This window comes from Homalodisca vitripennis, chromosome X, assembly GCF_021130785.1.
Source record: "Homalodisca vitripennis isolate AUS2020 chromosome X, UT_GWSS_2.1, whole genome shotgun sequence".
In the NCBI taxonomy this organism is placed as follows: domain Eukaryota; kingdom Metazoa; phylum Arthropoda; class Insecta; order Hemiptera; family Cicadellidae; genus Homalodisca; species Homalodisca vitripennis.
The window spans coordinates 146,490,224-146,511,576 of NC_060215.1; the positions used below are offsets into that span (position 1 = coordinate 146,490,224).

The following is a 21,353-nucleotide window of genomic DNA, read 5'->3' on the forward strand; positions in this document are numbered from 1 at the left end:
CTCTTCTATGTTTCCCTATCAGGTGAGAATCTAATTATCTAATAGGCAGCGCAGTGTCCCGTCAACGTGCAACTAAGTCCTCTATGTTTCCCTATCAGGTGAGAATCAAATCTAATTATCTAATAGGCAGCGCAGTGTCCCGTCAACGTGCAACTAACTCCTCTATGTTTCCCTATCAGGTGAGAATCTAATTATCTAATAGGCAGCGCAGTGTCCCGTCAACCTGCAACTAACCCCTTATTGTTACGCTATTAGGTGAGAATCTAATTATCTAATAGGCAGCGCAGTGTCCCGTCAACGTGCAACTAACTCCTCTATGTTTCCCTATCAGGTGAGAATCTAATTATCTAATAGGCAGCGCAGTGTCCCGTCAACGTGCAACTAACTCCTCTATGTTTCCCTATCAGGTGAGAATCTAATTATCTAATAGGCAGCGCAGTGTCCCGTCAACCTGCAACTAACTCCTCTATGTTTCCCTATCAGGTGAGAATCTAATTATCTAATAGGCAGCGCAGTGTCCCGTCAACGTGCAACTAACTCCTCTATGTTTTCCCTATCAGGTGAGAATCTAATTATCTAATAGGCAGCGCAGTGCTCCGTCAACGTGCAACTAACTCCTCTATGTTTCCCTATCAGGTGAGAATCTAATTTATCTAATAGGCAGCGCAGTGTCCCGTCAACGTGCAACTAACTCCTCTATGTTTCCCTATCAGGTGAGAATCTAATTATCTAATAGGCAGCGCAGTGTTCCGTCAACGTGCAACTAACTCCTCTATGTTTCCCTATCAGGTGAGAATCTAATTATCTAATAGGCAGCGCAGTGTCCCGTCAACCTGCAACTAACTCTTCTATGTTTCCCTATCAGGTGAGAATCTAATTATCTAATAGGCAGCGCAGTGTCCCGTCAACGTGCAACTAACTCCTCTATGTTTCCCTATCAGGTGAGAATCTAATTATCTAATAGGCAGCGCAGTGCCCCGTCAACGTGCAACTAACTCCTCTATGTTTCCCTATCAGGTGAGAATCTAATTATCTAATAGGCAGCGCAGTGTCCCGTCAACGTGCAACTAACTCCTCTATGTTTCCCTATCAGGTGAGAATCTAATTATCTAATAGGCAGCGCAGTGTCCCGTCAACGTGCAACTAACTCCTCTATGTTTCCCTATCAGGTGAGAATCAAATCTAATTATCTAATAGGCAGCGCAGTGTCCCGTCAACGTGCAACTAACTCCTCTATGTTTCCCTATCAGGTGAGAATCTATTTATCTAATAGGTAGCGCAGTGTCCCGTCAACGTGCAACTAACTCCTGTATGTTTCCCTATCAGGTGAGAATCTAATTATCTAATAGGCAGCGCAGTGACCCGTCAACGTGCAACTAACTCCTCTATGTTTCCCTATCAGTTGAGAATCTAATTATCTAATAGGCAGCGCAGTGTCCCTTTAACCTGCAACTAACCCTCTATGTTTCCCTATCAGGTGAGAATCTAATTATCTAATAGGCAGCGCAGTGTCCCGTCAACGTGCAACTAACTCCTCTATGTTTCCCTATCAGGTGAGAATCTAATTATCTAATAGGCAGCGCAGTGTCCCGTCAACCTGCAACTAACCCCTTATTGTTTCGCTTTTAGGTGAGAATCTAATTATCTAATAGGCAGCGCAGTGTCCCGTCAATCTGCAACTAACCCCTCTATGTTTCCCTATCAGGTGAGAATCTAATTATCTAATAGGCAGCGCAGTGTCCCGTCAATCTGCAACTAACCCCTCTATAGTTTCGCTTTTAGGTGAGAATCTAATTATCTAATAGGCAGCGCAGTGTCCCGTCAATCTGCAACTAACTCCTCATATGTTTCCCTTTTAGGTGAGAATCTAATTATCTAATAGGCAGCGCAGTGTCCCGTCAACGTGCAACTAACTCCTCTATGTTTCCCTATCAGGTGAGAATCTAATTATCTAATAGGCAGCGCAGTGTCCCGTCAACCTGCAACTAACTCCTCATAGTTTCGCTATCAGGTGAGAATCTAATTATCTAATAGGCAGCGCAGTGTCCCGTCAATCTGCAACTAACCCCTCATAGTTTCGCTTTTAGGTGAGAATCTAATTATCTAATAGGCTGCGCAGTGTCCCGTCAACGTGCAACTAACTCCTCTATGTTTCCCTATCAGCTGAGAATCTAATTATTTAATAGGCAGCGCAGTGTCCCCTCACCCTTCAACTAACCCCTCATTGTTTCGCTTGTTAAACTATCAATTCCAACTAAAAACATGATTTATCTAATTATACACACACACACAACGCATATGCACACTCACATACCAACAAATGGAGAAGTTACTGTGTAATACATCGTTTTATCTATGAATAATGTTAAATATTCAATTACACACTGTCTAGTAAATTCTACAATGTAGCAAAAATAAACACATGCAATTTAAGAATTTATTACGCTGTACTGAGTTTATACCACAATTTATAATTTAATAATAATAGTATAATAATTCTAAAAATGTATAAGAATAATAAACATTATACAAATCCATAAATATATAACAAATGAACAACAGCAATATAATAAATTTATGAATAGAATGTATAACAATAAATAAGTAACAATATGATAAATTTGTAAATATTATAACAAATAAATAATAACAATGAAATAAAACTATCACTTTAACAAGTATAGTAAAAGTGTATAATAGTACATGTACTCGTATGTTATATTCAATAATAATACAACACAAATGCAAAAGTAAATTATATAAAAGATAAAAATATAAATGGGGCGATTTAAACAACTCTTTTCTTAATTTGGTACGTTTTCAGTGACACAAGTTAATGTTTTCATTTTTACTTAAGGTTATTTATAAAAGAATAATTCATTGCCACAATAGGCTACGAATTTGTTAAAAAATGTGGGGCCCTTACAGCACAACTGTCAGCTATAGGAAACTGTCCCAAACAGAGGCTATTCAAGCTGATAAAACTGTTGTTCTATTCACGGTTTTGTTTTTATGGTGATCTAAATATTTATACACATGCATCAACAAGCAAAGTACATATACACATCAGCCAGTCCAAAGAAGTAACACCTACGCCATTAATTTTTAATTTATTAGCGAGTATATGGTTATCTAGAGTATCAAAAGCTTTTTGAAAATCAAGATATACGGCCAGTGGTATTTACCCTGGTTTCTTGAGTACGTCATACTTGAAACGTGTTTCTCAAGTGCCAAATCCGTCCCCCTGCCCGGCAGAAATCCGTACCGGTGTTCCGAGAGAAGTGACCTAGTGTTAAAATAGTCCAGCAACTTATTTTTAGCGATTGTTTCAAATATCTTTGATAAATTAATGACTGAGATCGGCCGGTACGATGACACCTCTGACGGGTCACTAGACTTTAGGACGGGTGTCACAGAAGCTATCTTGAAATCGTCTGGAACGAATCCTTAGGAAAGAGATGTTCTATATATTACAAAGTAAAGGACAAAAAACGTCAATATTTTCTATAATAGTTGAAGTATTTATTCCATCAATGCCACAGCTTGGTTTATTTTTCATTTAAACTATGGTACTAAATACTTCTTAATCACTGAAATCAAATTTTGAGAAAAAATAGTTATACTCGGACTGGTCTTTAAGGTTGGGTCATATCCAAATTCTTTTGATCTTAAATCCGACACGATATTTGTAAAATAATCATTAAATTTATTGGCTAATTTATATCAGAGTCCAGAACTCATATTGCATAGTTACTATAAACCTGTTTAGATCATTAAATTATAATTGTATCCTTCCTCCAAATTTCCCAGAATGACTCCAAGGATATAAAACGCGAAGTTTCCTACATCTTAGTAATAGTGAAATCCCGATACGCACTGTATAAACCAATCATAACATTTCATGGAATAATATACCGCATACCTTCCTGTCAGGATATGATTCATATAATATTCTTTTGTTCACTATACTGTTATTATTACCCTTGGGCTTTGCGACAAATATAAACATTCACTCGTGTACTTAATGGATGAATAAATATCAGTAATCGACTAATCGAGGTACCCACATTCACATCTCGTGATATCCTTAGATTGGCGTACTACATACAGTAAAATGGGGTGATTAGAAACAATTTCCAAATTCTCTGTAACTTTTTCATTTTTCAATTTAATACATTGAAGTTTGGTATAATTTCGGGTCTGTACATCAGAAAGATGTTCCTCACAGAAAACAAAATTTAAATCTGTTATTAAAAAAGAAACAAATTAAAGCTTGCACTTTCTAATCACCCCACACATTCGGGTGAGTTATAACAGGGGTTTGAAAACATGTCTATTGTCCATATAACTTACGTTTGGTAACTATAAACCGTTTAAAATCCTACTTGTAGGTTTAAGGTCTAAGAAAAACTCACACATCTACACACTCAAAAGTATGTAATAAATCAAAAAAGTTAATTAATACAATCTGACATCACTCAAGACGTCCTGGAAAGAAATAGTACCCTGAAATCTCCCACAGGTACTAATAGTGGGCTTCGATAAATACGAAGAACGTCCTGTTTAGTTTAAAAACCCTCGTCGTCAGTCTCTGCAAACTTTGTTACATTAGACTTCTTGAAAAATACTCCTACATATCCGTCATCCTCGACTTCGATATCCTAGGTAATATATAACCGGAACGATTTCTTCTGCTTCCCCTCCACTCTTACAACTGTGTAGTCTCCAACTAGAAGATAGGAAGGGGGTGAAGGTTTGTCTGCGTCATATAGGTCGCCTTCAGATGTGGTTACCAATCGAAATTCATTTTCGCTGTCTTGGATTGAGTAACCCGATTCACCATCGGAAGATGCTTCTTCAGAAACAGGAGCAGCTGTTAGGCTTTGATAGTCCACTCGTAGAAGGTGCTTGAGATGGGGCAGTTGAAGGTGCTGAAACTTCAGATTGTGCTTCATTGAAGTCCCTTTCTTTCAAAGTGCCGGATTTTTTAAGTACCTATATAGAACACTATAATTTATGCCAGACTTTTCAGTAGTTTTTTTTAGACTAGTACCTTTCTTTATTAGTTTAAGGGCTGATTGAACTCTTCCTGGGTCATGTTTTGCATAAGCATTAGTACTTACGTACTTTCGAGGCATCTTATTCCTTCAAATTCACAATCAGCAGCAAGATCTGTGAAAAACACCTTTATGAATAATGTCTTAAAAAGTAAAACACCACACTGTTTGTTAAAAAAATATTTTTTATTCATCCCACACATCAGAACATTTTGTCACACCGTTGTTGGTATTTTGTTGTTAAGGTAACATGACAATGATCAAATAATAAATTTTATTTATTGTAAAAGCATTACATATGGTACATAAAGCAAGGGTTTTAGTTTAATAAGGTAAATACTCGTAGGTTAATACTTACATGTAAAGTCTGTGGGGACAAGAAACACGTGAAAAACATAACCTGCTACTCAAAGAACAAAGAACAGCTAAATAGTGTTGCCAACATATCAAGACTTAATTTCCCTATTCATTTGTTGAGTGGGCATCCTGAAAATAACAAAATAGCCCGATCTAATTATGTTGGTAGCATTTTAATAAGCAATATAATGTTTTTTAAAGTTTTGATGCAATTCAACACACTCTTTTTATTCACCCCATTTTACGGTACAGAATATTGGAATATGAACTTGCTTACTACATATTTTCTGCAATTTTTTTATAACAATAGTTTTTAAAGATATTTACTCTTCAAAAAAGTGCACTGAAAATCATTTTAGTGCTGGGCAGGCATACTTGTTGCGGTTGTACAGACTGCTCTAAGTAAAATACATATAATCTATTCTTTAGGAGCATTGGATGAAAAGCTCTGTTATTATATAAGAAATATTAGTTTTTTTAATAAGAACCATTTTATCAGTTGTGTACTATAGTTATGTTACGGATGACTTGTACAGATAACTATGATTATGTTTTACTGTGCTAATACATATTTTTATCCTATTGGACTTTGATTTCACAAAGGAATTTTAGAAGTGTAAGCCACAAAATGTACAGTTTCCATCCAGAAGGAGAAACAACAGCCATACAATTAAGTGTTCTTCATTATCTAACTCGATTGTGATAGGCCTACTTTGTGTATAAAAGGTCTACTTCTTCATACTCTGTTAACATAACGATGAATCTAAAAGCACTATGTTGATTTGACCTCCAAAAAAGACTAATACATTACCGGTGAGACAGGTAAAACCTACAGACTAACACATTTCTGGTGAGACAAGTAAACCTACTGACTAATACATTACTGGTGAGACAAGTAAACCTACAGACTAATACATTACTGGTGAAATAAGTAAACCTACTGACTAATACATTACTGGTGAGATAAATAAACCTACTAAATAAGACAATACTGGTGAGACAAGTATACCTACTGACTAATACATTACTGGTGAGACAAGTAAAGTTACTGACTAACACATTAATGGTTGTGTCAAGTAAACCTACTGACTAATACATTACTGGTGAGACAAGTAAACCTACTGACTAATACATTACTGGTGAAATAAGTAAACCTACTGACTAATACATTACTGGTGAAATAAGTAAACCTACTGACTAATACATTACTGGTGAGATAAATAAACCTACTAAATAAGACAATACTGGTGAGACAAGTATACCTACTGACTAATACATTACTGGTGAGACAAGTAAACCTACAGACTAATACATTACCGGTGAGACAGGTAAACCTACAGACTAATACATTACTGGTAAAATAAGTAAACCTACTGACTAATACATTACTGGTGAAATAAGTAAACCTACTGACTAATACATTACTGGTGAGATAAATAAACCTACTAAATAAGACAATACTGGTGAGACAAGTATACCTACTGACTAATACATTACTGGTGAGACAAGTAAAGTTACTGACTAAACACATTAATGGTTGTGTCAAGTAAACCTACTGACTAATACATTACTGGTGAGACAAGTAAACCTACTGACTAATACATTACTGGTGAAATAAGTAAACCTACTGACTAATACATTACTGGTGAAATAAGTAAACCTACTGACTAATACATTACTGGTGAGATAAATAAACCTACTAAATAAGACAATACTGGTGAGACAAGTATACCTACTGACTAATACATTACTGGTGAGACAAGTAAAGTTACTGACTAACACATTAATGGTTGTGTCAAGTAAACCTACTGACTAATACATTACTGGTGAGACAAGTAAAGTTACTGACTAATACATTACTGGTGAAATAAGTAAACCTACTGACTAATACATTACTGGTGAAATAAGTAAACCTACTGACTAATACATTACTGGTGAGATAAATAAACCCTACTAAATAAGACAATACTGGTGAGACAAGTAAACCTACTGACTAATACATTACTGGTGAAATAAGTAAACCTACTGACTAATACATTACTGGTGAGATAAATAAACCTACTAAATAAGACAATACTGGTGAGACAAGTATACCTACTGACTAATACATTACTGGTGAGACAAGTAAACCTACAGACTAATACATTACCGGTGAGACAGGTAAACCTACAGACTAATACATTACTGGTAAAATAAGTAAACATACTGACTAATACATTACTGGTGAAATAAATAAACCTACTAAATAAGACAATACTGGTGAGACAAGTATACATACTGACTAAATACAATACTGGTGAGACAAGTAAAGTTACCTGCTGACTAACACATTTATGGTGTGTCAAGTAAACCTACTGACTAATACATTACTGGTGAGACAAGTAAACCTACTGACTAATACATTACTAGTTAGAAAATTAAGAATTCATTATGTAAACTGATAATTATGGCTTATGTTTAAAATGTAATACATCTAATAACATGACAAACGATTCACACAATTTGTAGTATACATTTCACTTTCACCCATACGCATGATGAAAGGAATACTATTGTCAGTAGACTTCCCCAGGATCCCCCTACGTCTGTGGGTGTGTTTGTACAGGCCTGGCTCTGAGTCCGTACTCATGTATATAACCACTCTTTTCTCTTCAGTGGTCTCTAGAAGGAAGTCTGAAGCTAATCTTCTTCCTTTTTCGAGGATCCCTGCCCAACAGAGAGGGTTACATTCTATGTTAATCCGCCCTATCCTATCCGGCACTTTCTGTCTTGTGGATCGACATCCCTGGATCCGTCATATACACTCTGTGATCTAGACCCCTCATGCCAACTGGAGAAGCTCCAGATCTGCACAATCCTTCTCAGAGATGGTAATTCCGGTTACTCAAAGGATGGTGGTAACTCGGAGTTCACAGGTCTGTCGCAGCGACCCCTTCTGAGATAGACACGACGACTGTTATGCCGCCTTCCCGTCAGCATTTCGTACAACTTTCTTAGGGGCAGCTATTGCAGCTATTCAGCTATTTCTTATTGAGCTATTGCATCATTGTACTTCAGAGGATTGATCAGTCAAGCCCTTCTTTCTGAAGGAGTTTGCCTTGTCCTTAGACCCATCGGCAAAACAAGTTCACTCAGCCCACCACTAGGAGAGGTCTGAAGTTTTCCTTGACGGTCCCAATCAATCTTCGGATTACTTGTCTTGGGAAGAAGATAGGGAAAAAGTAAGAAGGGGAAGTAAAGCGTTAAAGAATAATTGATAAGATAAAAGCAGTAAGACATATGTGACTTCTCCGGCTAGTAAACTAGACTAGTAACAACTGTCGAAAATGGAAATATTAGCCAACGTTGCTAGGTTACTCGAGTCCTACAAGTAAGGGAAGTAGTGGCAGACACAGATCAGGTGCCGCATAGTTGCCATTCATGTACTCATTAAAATTACGATCCACTGAGGGAGGTTTACTAATAATACTTTTGGAATTGGCTGTGGTGAAACTAGCTTATATTTAAACCCAGAAAACAATGTTGAACCTCGAATAAGGATCTAAAAGTTTGAGCTCTTATTTTTAGCTGTAGAATCTTGGGAGATGTATAATTTTAAAGATATGATTAATAAGCGTGTTAATGTTTTTGAGTTTATCTTGTAATTCCAAAATACTTTTGGATGTACAACAGTTATGTTTTAAAATTAGACAACTCCCGTAATTTTATTATGTAAAACTCAATGACAGCATGTATATTTTCTTTATGTACTTCATAATTCACCTGTTTGATTTTTATAACAATGGAACTATGTCAAAAGTGATGTTCAGTAACAAAATATACAGATTGGTTTTCACCTACTTTAAATGTACCATGCACAGCAATTTTAAATTTAAAAATCAAAACCCTTTAACTTAATTACATCTATATTTGATAATTATATGTATAATGAAACATGGGCGTATATAAGTAAGAGTCTCAGGGGGCTCAAGACCCCCCTCGAAATCTGGAATCAAACATTAAAATGGAACCCATTAATTTTTTTAAGCTATAACGCATTTATGAGATCTTAGAGCTCAAAATTTTCCGGCGGAAGTTTTATGAGCCCTTATTTTTGGAGGGTATTTCATAATTCCTAAACCACTCAATATATGTCAGCACCCCCCGAAATAATTTTCTACACCACTGTAATAAGACAAGTTGATACATTTTTAAAGTAACGGTAATATGCTACATTAAAATCGTATTAGAGTAAGAAATTACAGTTTTTTCCAGGTCCACTTGAAAAAATTATATTGTCATGTTTCTCTGTAAAATATATTCTTAAAAGTTGAAGGAATATGATATCAGTATTGCCACAAGTTGTGTATGTTCTTTTTAGGTTTTGATCAGCCAGTTGGATGAAGGACCTAAATGTGGTGGGGTTTTGGTAGCAGAGAGATTTATTGTGACTTCAGCAACCTGTGTTCTAGACTTTGGAGGGTGAGTAAGCAAGCTGTTAAATTGATAAATTACTAACTGGTTATATATAATAGTTTCATAAGAAATTTTTATACTGCATACTCTAGTATAGTTCGTTAAAAATAGTTATTGAACCAAGCTGTGTTTCACTGAATCCTACACAAGGAAATAAATAATATTTCATTATTGACATCTTCAATGTTTTAAGAGGTACGAAGAATGTTATGAACACTCGCTATCGTTGAATGTAAGAAAAATTAATTGTGCTGGAAATATCACAGAAAATTAAAATTAATAAAATCAAATTCTGATTGTTACCTCTGAACTGATATGACTTGATATACAGTGGTTTTGTATTACCCTTCATCTACAGTTGCAGTTCATTATAAAATTACAACCAGGTCTCTAAACATACCATAGTTACGGTTGGGAAAGTGTTATTCCCCGAGAACCAACTCAATTTTACACCTGATAATACAGTGAGAATACTTTTTCTTTTGCATTATGTTGGATAGCTGCTGGGTAACCAGACAGAGTTCTTTGTAGTCTAGGTGTTTGATGTTTGTCATTAACTTTTTTGGATCTCAAGGGGAGTGGATTCTAGATTCCAGAAGTCAAGTCTGTGACAATGTCAGATTTTAGACGCTGCACTGGGCGGAAGGTGAACTGGAGCTACATTCGCTGGTGGTTTCCAGCCTTGCGCATGGTCAAGTAGTGCCGTAAACTAGTAAATAAGTTAAACTTCTAGTATACTAGTATAGCTAAACTAGTATAGCTAAACTAGTATAAAATAATAGATATGAATATGATGGTTATAGACCACTTTTGGAGTCAACCGAAATTCAATGTAAAACCTTGATCAATGTACCATACACGAATCTGAGAAATCACGAATGAAAATAACCGAATCTATATCTGTTTTACTGTTTATTGTAGACTTCTACTTTCTTAACCTGTTTTAATGAAAAATAACCGAATCTATATCTGTTTTACTGTTTATTGTAGACTTCTACTTTCTTAACCTGTTTTAATGAAAATAACCGAATCTATATCTGTTTTACTGTTTATTGTTAGACTTCTACTTACTTTCTTAACCTGTTTTAATGAAAAATAAAGAAATATTAATAAAAAATTCTTTATTCTACAAAATTAATAGTAACACAATCTTTATCTTTTATTGTCTTTTTACCAGTAACTATCAAGTGTAATTTATCATTTTTATTCAATTCTTTAATCTTTTTTTCATCCAAAACAGTCAAAAATCTGTTCGGCAAGTGTACTTTACAATCTTCCAATTCTGAAATTATTGTAAACCCGAATTTATCTTTAATGTTATCCAAATTCATGATTTTATACTTCTTTTTGTCTTCTAAATCAATTAATCTCTTATCTTCTTTGAATTTTAGTTCACCAGCCTCATTTAATTCCTTTAGTAGCTCCATTTATTAAGAAAGAAATTGGGTAAATTATGTACCTTTAAGGTGACATTCGACATTCTACTTCCAAAACACACAAGAGAAACCGTGATTTTGGCCCCAAAAATCACGGTTTTTAATGTACAAACGTTCTAGTACTACAGTTTTTTTAATCTTGAAAAATCTACAGAATTATCTCTAATTATTGCGAATTTTTAGTTTAAAAGTTGATAATTTGAACGAAATTTTAGAACATTCACTATAAAATTGGAATTAGAAAATCACTAATTAAATCTTTTTCTATATAAATGGTGCTTGAAAAAAAATGTCCGTTCATTTTGATAGACACTATAATTTCAAAGATTCATCTAAAAAACAAACAACTTTACAACAATGAACTGAATTATTTACGGAAGTAGGCTGAAGAGAATAAAATTGCAGATCACCAAAATATGTACAATATAGAAAAATTACGTGAATTAAACAAAAATTTCAAAGTTGAAAAGAGAGACTTAAATCTATTTAATGATGAAAAATTCATTCAATAGCTGAAAAATTATCCGTTGAAACCAACTATAAAAGTAAGTCTGTGATCTTTGAGCAAATAGATAAAACTCTTAAAATCGACGAAAAACCTGCTGAAAATATCATTGATGTTGAAGTTTTATCCTCTATACATGGTCTATTTAAGCAATACATTTTAACAAAATTAATTGACAATTTCATGTCTATTTACAAATTTTCAAGAAACTGTTGAAAGGTTATTTATCTTTAGAATGTGAATACGAACGAACTTTAGTGAACGGTGAAACACAAACTTGTCCAATGTATTTTACTATAAAAGCTGGCGAAATCTTTGACGTAAACGATTTTATTGCTAAGCAATTTAATAAATTGTCACATCGATAACAAACGAATCATCCAAATAAAGGTTCTGGTTGGGCATTTAAAAGTTGTAAACAATTAGTTTTGAGCCTTAACAAACACAAAATGATGAATGCTGGATCATATATCAATTTACCACAAGAGATAAAGGTAAAAAAAAGGTTGTGTAAATATAAAAAATAAAGATGACTTTTGCTTTATTTACTCTATCCGATGCGCTATTGAAAAACCCGAGACTCATGTTGACAGAGCAAAACAATATGAAACATTTGTAAATGACGAGATTTGAGTATTCAATGTCTTTAAAAGATATACAATTATTTGAAAAACGAAACTACAATTCCTAGTATAAATATCCAAAAATGTCTTATGGCAAGAAACTTCATATTGTTCCGTTGACAAATTTCAGAAATAAATGCTGAGTTAGAAATTGATTTATTGTATGTAAAACAAGAAGTCGAAACAGAAGAATTTAAAAATGTCGAAACATCTCATTATGTTTTGATAACAGATTTAAATAGATTAGTGAGTTCTCAATTATATAAGCATGAACACACAAAATTGTTATGTAGAAGATGTTTAAACCATTTCTACAAATCTGGATATTTAGCTAGCTGATCATTTAGAAATTTGTAAAATTCATGACGTTTGTAAGCCAATTTTATGCCATTTCCAGGTCAAACAACTAAATTTACTAATTATCAAAAGAAGTTCAATCATCCTTATGTTATTTATATGGATTTTGAGAGTATATTAGAAAAATTCCAACATGCAAGAACAATCCACAAAAATCTACAACAACCAAGATTCAGCACGTTCCTTAGGTTTTTACTGTATATTTAGTGTTAAATGTAACCAATCGTATGTAATAAACTATATGTTATCGTGCCAAAAATGAGGAGGATTTTCCAAAATGTTCCGACAAAACTGTTTGAAGAGCTCAAAAAATTATCGCAATACATAGCGAAAAAATACAATTCAAAGAACATGAAACCTATGAAATTAACTGAAGAAGAAGAGATTTCATGCCAAAATGCAAACGTTTGTCATATCTGTGAATCATCTGGTTTTACTCCTGATAATAAAGTAAGAGGTCACTGTCATTTAACAGCATCTTGCAATTTAAATTTAAAATTACCCCAGAATATTCCAGTTTTCTGCCACAATATGTCAAATTACGATACTCATTTGTGCATAAAAGAATTGGTTAAACAATATGGAATGTTGATTTGATCGCAAACACAGATGAAAGATATATAAATTATTCAGTAAATTCTGGATATGGATATGAGTTTTTGACTATGATAAGCCAAGAAAGGTCATTAATTAATTCCTTCGTTAAGGTTCGTTTCTAGATACGTTCAGATTCATGGCGTCATCTATTGAAAAATTAGCTAAAAGTTTAAAGAAAGAAGACTTGAAACATACAAAGCATTTTATACAGGATGGAAGAATATTGAATGAAATTATAGAAAGGCAGCCAAATGACGAAGACGAGATTTTTAAAATATTGTCTGGAAAAGGCATATTTCCTTATGAATTTATCGACAGTATTGAAAAACTTGATTATACAGAAGAGCTGAAAATTGAAGATTTCAATTCACTTTTGACAGATGAGAGCATATCTGTGAAAGATTATCAATGTTACTTGAGCGTTTGCAACAAATTAAAACAAAAAATCTAGGAAATTACTCTAATTTATATAACATCCAAGATGTTTTATTGCTTGCTGATATATTTGAAAGTTTAGAAAGAGTTGCTTAAATTGCTATAAACTTGATCCAGCACATTATCTAACAGCTCCAAGTTTAGCTTGGGATGTTATGCTAAAATTAACGAAAATCGAGCTTCAACTAATCCACGATTATAAAATGTATTTGATGATTGAAAAAGGTATTCGTGGAGGCATTTCTCAATGTATTAAACGATATGTAAAAGCAAATAACAAATATTTGAAAGATTTCGATAAGACAAAGCCCGAAAATTATTTGTTGTACGTCGATGCCATCTTTATGGTTGGCCTCTATCGCAAAATTTACCATATGGTGATATTAAGTGGATGGATCCAAAAAACATATACAAAAGCACATTGGAAATACATAATTTTAGAACTCACTGGCGATAAAGATTATGGCTATATTCTCGAAGTTGATCCTAGGATATCCAACGAATTTACATGAAACTCACAAATATTTGCTACTTGCTCCTGAACATTATAAGAACAAGTTGCGCACAACTTTATTAGATAAAACTGAATATGGTGTTCATTATATAAATTTGAAGTTCTATTTGGAACAAGGAATGGTGTTAAAAACAAGTGAATAGAGTTATTGCATTTGATCAGAAGCCGTTCATGAAAGAATACATCGATTTTAATACAAATATGCGAACCAAAGCTACAAGTGACTATGAGAAGGACTTTTATAAGCTAATGAACTACTCAGTTTTTGGAAAAAGTATGGAAAATGTGCGAAATAGATGCGATATTAAACTTGGAAATGAAGAATTTTCAATGAAACAAGCTAAGAAAACAAATTTTAAATGCTTTAATATCTTTGACGACAACTGTATAGCGAGTCATATGTACAAACAGAAAGTAAAATTTAACAAACCGATCTACATAGGATTTTCAGTTCTTGACCTATCAAAATTGTTAATTTACGAGTTTTATTACGACAAACTTAAGAAACATGGTCCAGATTCGAATTTATGTTACATGGATTATGAGACAGTTATTTCCTAGAAATGACGAAAGATTACTCCTTACGAAATTATTAAAGAAAACATATATGAGTTTGATACAAGCGATTATCCCAAAGATCATGCCAGTTTCATTAATAAAAATAAGAAAGTAATAGGAAAATTTAAAGACGAGTTAAAATGGCGAAATATTAGAAGAATTTTGTGGATTGAGATCGAAAATGTACTCGTACAAATATCTAGACAGTTAGGTGTATTAAGATTTATCATACTGAGAAATAAAGTATTGTAGAGAGATATAACAGAACTCAAAATGAGAGAATGAAAGTTATTTAATAAAAACTTTGGATATGGATTGATATTCTTAAAAAAATATTCACAAATTATAATAATACTGTTCATAGCACGATCAAAATGAAGCTTAAAGACGTAGATAATGATGCAGAAAAGGAGTTTTAAATTCACATGAAAACTAAATTTAAAATTAATGATCATGTAAGAACTGTTAGTAAAAACCAGCTTTTTTGAACAAATATAAGAACAATTAATTGGTCAAGAGAAATCTTTGTGATCTATCTTTCAAATTAATAACAGATCCTGTAACTTATAGCATAAAAGATCTAAATAATGAAGAAATAACTGGAAGTTTTTATGAATATGAATTGAGAAAGTCAAAGCTATAATATCTTTTTCTATATAAATGGAGACTAAAAAAATTTTCAATGTGTAAGGAAATAAAAGGTCTTGAATAATTTTATAGAAACAAGATAACCAAAGATGGATTTGACTATAAGTGTAAAGATTGTCATAATAAATATCATAAAGAATTAAACGATAAAATGGAAAAATTAACTTTAGAAGAGGAGGAATTTCATAGATGCAAGAATGTTAAACATATTTCAGAATTTCATAATCACCATTATAGTAAGGACAAAAAACAAGCATATTGTAAAGAATGTATGAGAGAAATCTTTTATAATCCAGGTCGTTGCACATGTGGAAGAGAAATTCATTTTGTCTATAATTTACAAAAACATTTGCAAACAAAATATCATAATTCAAGAGTTTAGTAAAATTTATTAACATTTTAATCGTGTGATTTAGATATTTTGTAAATAAGTTGATATTCAGACATTTTTGTGGTAAAATGATTTCCATTGAATTTTCTGTCTAACGACTCTTTCATTTGATTATAAAGATTGATAGCATTTGGCTCGTAGTCATCTGTGAACAAAATGTCTAATTCAGGATAATTTATTTTCAAATGTTTCAATCGTTTTGCTAATTCTCGTTTTTGTGTTCGTATCACTTAATAATGATATTCGAAAATATGATTCTTTTTAAAACAAACACGTGTAATTTATTTTCATCGAAATCTTTACAAATCATATCTTTCTTCATTATTCCATTTTCAATTCTTGATTCTCTATTTCTAATTTTTGGATTTTCCATTGTTAGTGAATTCATTTTTTCTGTGATTTGTAATTGTTTAACTTCGTCCTCTAAATATTTAATCTTGTTTTCAAGTTTGTATTCACAAAATTTACGAATGCTTGGTAAACCCTCTTTTCTAACCCATTTTTTAAAGATTTGGCTCTTTTTTATGTGATTTCAAAATTAATGAATAAAGTCCTGATTCATTAATCACTGAATCATGAAAATAGTGTTTTCTTGAATATTGTTTTTGGTACCATTTATAGACCCACAATTATTTTTATTAAAATAGTGAAATTTATCAACATTTAATCTGATTGCGTGTTTTGTATTTTCATATTCTAGAAGTATACATACATCTTTCGCTTTAAACCAAATTTGATTATTTTCTCCAACAATCGTAAAGATACGTTTCTTATCAAATCTAAGTTGATTATTTAGTACATCCACAACTGTCTCCATTTAGATAGGAAAAAGTTTAACGAGCATCTTGTAATCTTAAATAAATTGTTGTTTTACTCTTATTTTTCAATAAATTTCCTTCGCAATCTTGAATAGTTAAGACGATTTTTTAATTCTTTTAATATTTCTTATAATCGTAATATAATCTCTTTCATTTGGGTTTTCACTAATTTTTTATCCATAATCAACATTTGGGTAATGTTCGGTATGATTTTCAAAACTAGGTTCAACGAGATTACAATGCACAATTACATCGAACGGTCTAAATTTTAGCGTTTTATTTCCTAAATATATCTGATTTGTCTCAATTATTTCTTGATCAAACCCTAATAAATCTACTATATATAATTGCTGAAAAAATAATTCTTACTGGTGATTTTATTTGAATTTTTTTAAAGAGAAAACTTTTTGTATTTAAAAATTTGTTTTCGTCAAAGTTTAAAGATTTATCTGATTGTTTGAACGTTTTCAGATAATTTTTAAAGGATTTTTTTGATTGAAAGTATAATATCCTTTGTTTAAACCATAATATTTTGTTATGTTTTTTTTTTTCACTAAATCCTATACAATAAGGAGAACTTTCAATAATATTTGTTACAAAATTATCAGAATAAAACCCACTTAAACCAATAAAATAATTTGATTCTTCATCTAAATGAATAGAATGTTCTAAGTTTAAAACTAATTTAGAACTTTCTGAAGTAAATTTAAACAGTTTCATTTTAGCTATTTAAATGGAGAATGTTTTAAAATAAAAAGATCAGATAAAACTACAAAACGAAAATAAGACAGATCAACCAATCAGATTGTTAATTGTTGGTTCAAGCGGATGTGGAAAACAACTTTATTATTGAATTTCATCTACAATAGGTTGATTCCTTACTCAAATTTGTATGTTTTTAGTAAATCTTTGGACCAAGACCCGTATAATAAACTGCAAGAAAGATTTGAAAATATTGAGAAAAACTTAAGCAAAAAGGTATCACATTTTTATAATGCATCTGAGGATATAGTTTAATTAAGTGTCAAATGTAAATGTAAATTCTTTAATCGTTTTTGATGACTGTATTTTAGAAAATCAAGATGCTATTAAAGAATATTTCGTAATGTCTCGGCACAAAAATATCTCTTGTATTTGTTTATCTTTCTCAATGCTTTTCAGAGGTTGATAAACAATTTATAAGAAATAATTTGAATATGTTGTGTGTTTTTAAACAAGATGATCTCTATAGTAGAAAATTTACAATAATTATGTTGGATCTGATATGCGTTTTGATCACTTTAACGATTTATGCGATAAAATTTGGAAAGAAGACTATGGATTTTTAACAATTAATCTAACTTTGAAGCCTAAAAATGGTAAATATTTAAATACATTTTCTAATATAAATGATGTTCTGGGATCTACTAGAAAAAATATTTGTTACAATTATTTTTAGATTATCTTTAATTTTTATTTACATTATGAAATTAACAGAAAAACGACAAATCTGTGGTTAGTTGCACGTTCATGTTTCACGTTCCACGTTCACGTTTTCACGTTCCACGTTACACGTTCACGTTTCAAAATTTCCCTAAATAAATGTAACTTCAGAAGAAGCAAAAAAACTTGATCAAATCGAAAAGAAATTAATCAAAGAATTTATAAAACAGATTAAAATTGATGAAAAAGAACAAGAATTTATTCAAAAAATTAATCAACCTGTAACTTTTAAAACGTTGCGGGCAAAATTGAAAATGTTTGAAGTGATAATAAAAATTTGATGAATTTGGTTCCAGTTGTACGACAATTTGCCGATATTTCAATTCCAGAATCTGAAGAGTTTGAATTGCCAAAATTACCATCTTCAACACCATTTAGACCTAGAATCATTTAAGAATCTACAATAGTTGAACCAATAAGTCTTGGAACAACGGATATAATGATTGGTGAAAAGAGTAAAATATTCCTTCCTAGAGCAAAGGATGATAAATTTTGTTTGTATTGGGATAGAAAAAAGACAAGTTTTATGATTGGAAATTTACCCGTTAATTTTAAACATAATGATATAATTATTAATTAAAAAACGTATGAAGGTAGTCAAGGATTGTGGAGATTATTAACAGACAATGATGTTCTAAGAGATGATTTCTATTCTGAAGAAGTTTTTGAAAAAGTATACTGAATTTTATGGAAATCTGATTCAATTTACAAAAATTAATTTACAAAAATCCACCCAACTATAAAATCCAACTATAAAAAACCTAAATCAAGTAGAGGTAAAAAAATGAATTTAATTAAACCGATTTTGGAAAAAAGAATCGAAGGATCTGCTGTAAGAAAATACAGTGATAATAAGATTGAATACAGATATATCGATGATGGAATTATTAATTATATTTGTGCTCAAGAAAAGGCTGGAAATAACAATTTTTTGAACGAAAAGAAGGCTATTAAAGAATTTATTTGGAACAAACTTGAACTCTGGACGAATTGATTGAAAAACCTGATGGTATTAAATACTTAAAACGAATGTTGCCTCAAATAAGTTCTCCAATATTAGGTAGTGGACTTTTAAACGATGTTATCAACAATTTACCTTTTGAATTACACGTACCAGGCTATCAATATCTGGGACCAGGCACAAAGCTTGGACAAAGACTAAAAAGAGGAGATCCTGGTGTGAATAAATTAGATAAAGCTGCAATGCAACAGGACATTTTTTATGCAAAACATAGAGACACAAGTTCTAGACATATTGCAGATAAAATTTTACAAGATAAGGCAATGGATCGATTTTTATCAAAAGATGCTAGTTCAGGTGAGAGATTTTTCGCAATTCCAACAGCTGGAGCAATGTTTTTGAGAAAACTAGGAATGGGAATCGAGGAGAACTTTGAAAGTTTAGCTATATAAATGGAGATGAACGTAAATTTTAGTAAAAATCGGAAAGAAAAAATAAAATCCGCTTATAAGAAAAAAAACCTGATAAAATATTTTTAACAAATAGACAATACAATAAACTCGAAATACGTAAGAAAAACAATAAAGGAACCAGAATAGAATTTTCTTATAATCAGTTTAAAGACCTTAAAAATGGAAGATGTTACAGGATCTGGATTAGATGAAAAAACTTTGAATTATGTGAAATCAAAATTAAAAGAAAATTGAAATCAAGCTATTAACATTTGGAGAATTTGAAGAAATCTGCAAAAACATTAAACATTTTAGAGTAATTTTTATGCGTGATACATTACCTAAAAAAAGTTAAGAAATTTTAATATGGAATTGTTAATTTAGACTCGATTATGGGACGTGGAACGCATTGGGTTTGTTATTATAATGATAAGAATGCATATTATTTTGATTCATATGGAAGAATTGAGGACAAACCAGCGAAAGAATTGATCAGATATTTGATAAAAAATCAAACGTCTACTACAATGACTCTCAGATTCAAGACTGTAAAGATCCACAAAATTCTGGTAATTTATGCGTTTTTGTTTTGAATGAATTGGCTGATGGTAAAGATTTTAAAGATGTTGTCAACAAATTATTATTTAATAAATATTGACTCGCAAAATTTTTTTGGAACACAAATTATCTCTGAAAATATTCAAAAAAATAGATGAAATTATTGGAATGAAGTTAATAGTTTAAATTTTGATAGTTTGAGAAATGAGTTTTATAACAAGATCTAAAATGTATTACAAAACCTTCCAGATTCGGGTGTTATTGGTATGAAAATTGAAGATTTTAAAGCAGAATATGATGACAAACTCGCAAATTTATTACAAAATATTGAGACAGATTCAGATGTGCTCGCTGTAAAAATAGAGGAATTAAAAGATGAGTTCAAAAGAAATATTGTAAAGATGTAAAAAGATTTTTATGTTGGAGCAAAATATTTTTTAATAATTTAATGTCTCATTCCGTAAAAGCCGATAAAATTATGCGATCAAAGTTGAAAAGAAATATGTTAGTTTGGCTAATAAGAAAGGAATTGTTGGAGTAAAACCTGGTATTGACAAACGTGATATTGTTGTTAAAGAACAAACTTTAAAACCTCTAAAATTATCAGAAAATATCGATATTGCTGATTTAAATAGTCCAAATGTTAAAAATGTCTTAGATTTTAAGGGAAGAAGAATTATCGGTGTTAGTAAAGGAATTTTTCCGTTTGTTGTTATCGTAAAAGAGCAATTAGATGATCATATTAAAATGTTTGATGAACTAAACAAAAATTATGAGAATCATAAACAACATGTTAAAGAATTTACAACAGAAGTCCATGAAAAGTTAGAAGCCAGAAAGAAAAGATCCATAGAAAATTGTGATGAAATTAATGAAAAACTTACAAAATTTAAACAGTATTTTGATAAGTTTAGTTTAGATGCCACAAAATTTTTGAGAATATTGCTCATAAATTTGTTCAATGCAATGATTCATATGATGATAAATTTCAAAAAATAGAAGAAAAATTAAATTATCTTACACAACATTTTTAATATTTGAGAGAAATCGCTTCAAAGAATTATTTCCTGATGAAGCAGAAGGTTCAGATTTTCCCTAAATAAACGGCGCTCATATATTGTGTGAGGTGTAAGGCAAAAACTGCAACAA

The 21,353-nt window shown here is 31.6% G+C and overlaps 1 protein-coding gene across 1 annotated transcript in view; it reads left to right on the forward strand.

Moving 5' to 3' along the window:
• Nucleotides 1–422: 422 nt before the first annotated feature.
• Nucleotides 423–21,353, forward strand: part of LOC124369983 (plasma kallikrein-like) — a 77,625-nt gene continuing 56,694 nt past the window's right edge. Inside the window, exons 1-2 of the mRNA XM_046828223.1 lie at nt 423–483; nt 9,775–9,875. Of these exons, the coding sequence (XP_046684179.1) occupies nt 469–483; nt 9,775–9,875 (116 nt within the window). The 5' untranslated portion in view covers nt 423–468. The remainder of the gene's footprint in view (nt 484–9,774; nt 9,876–21,353) is intronic.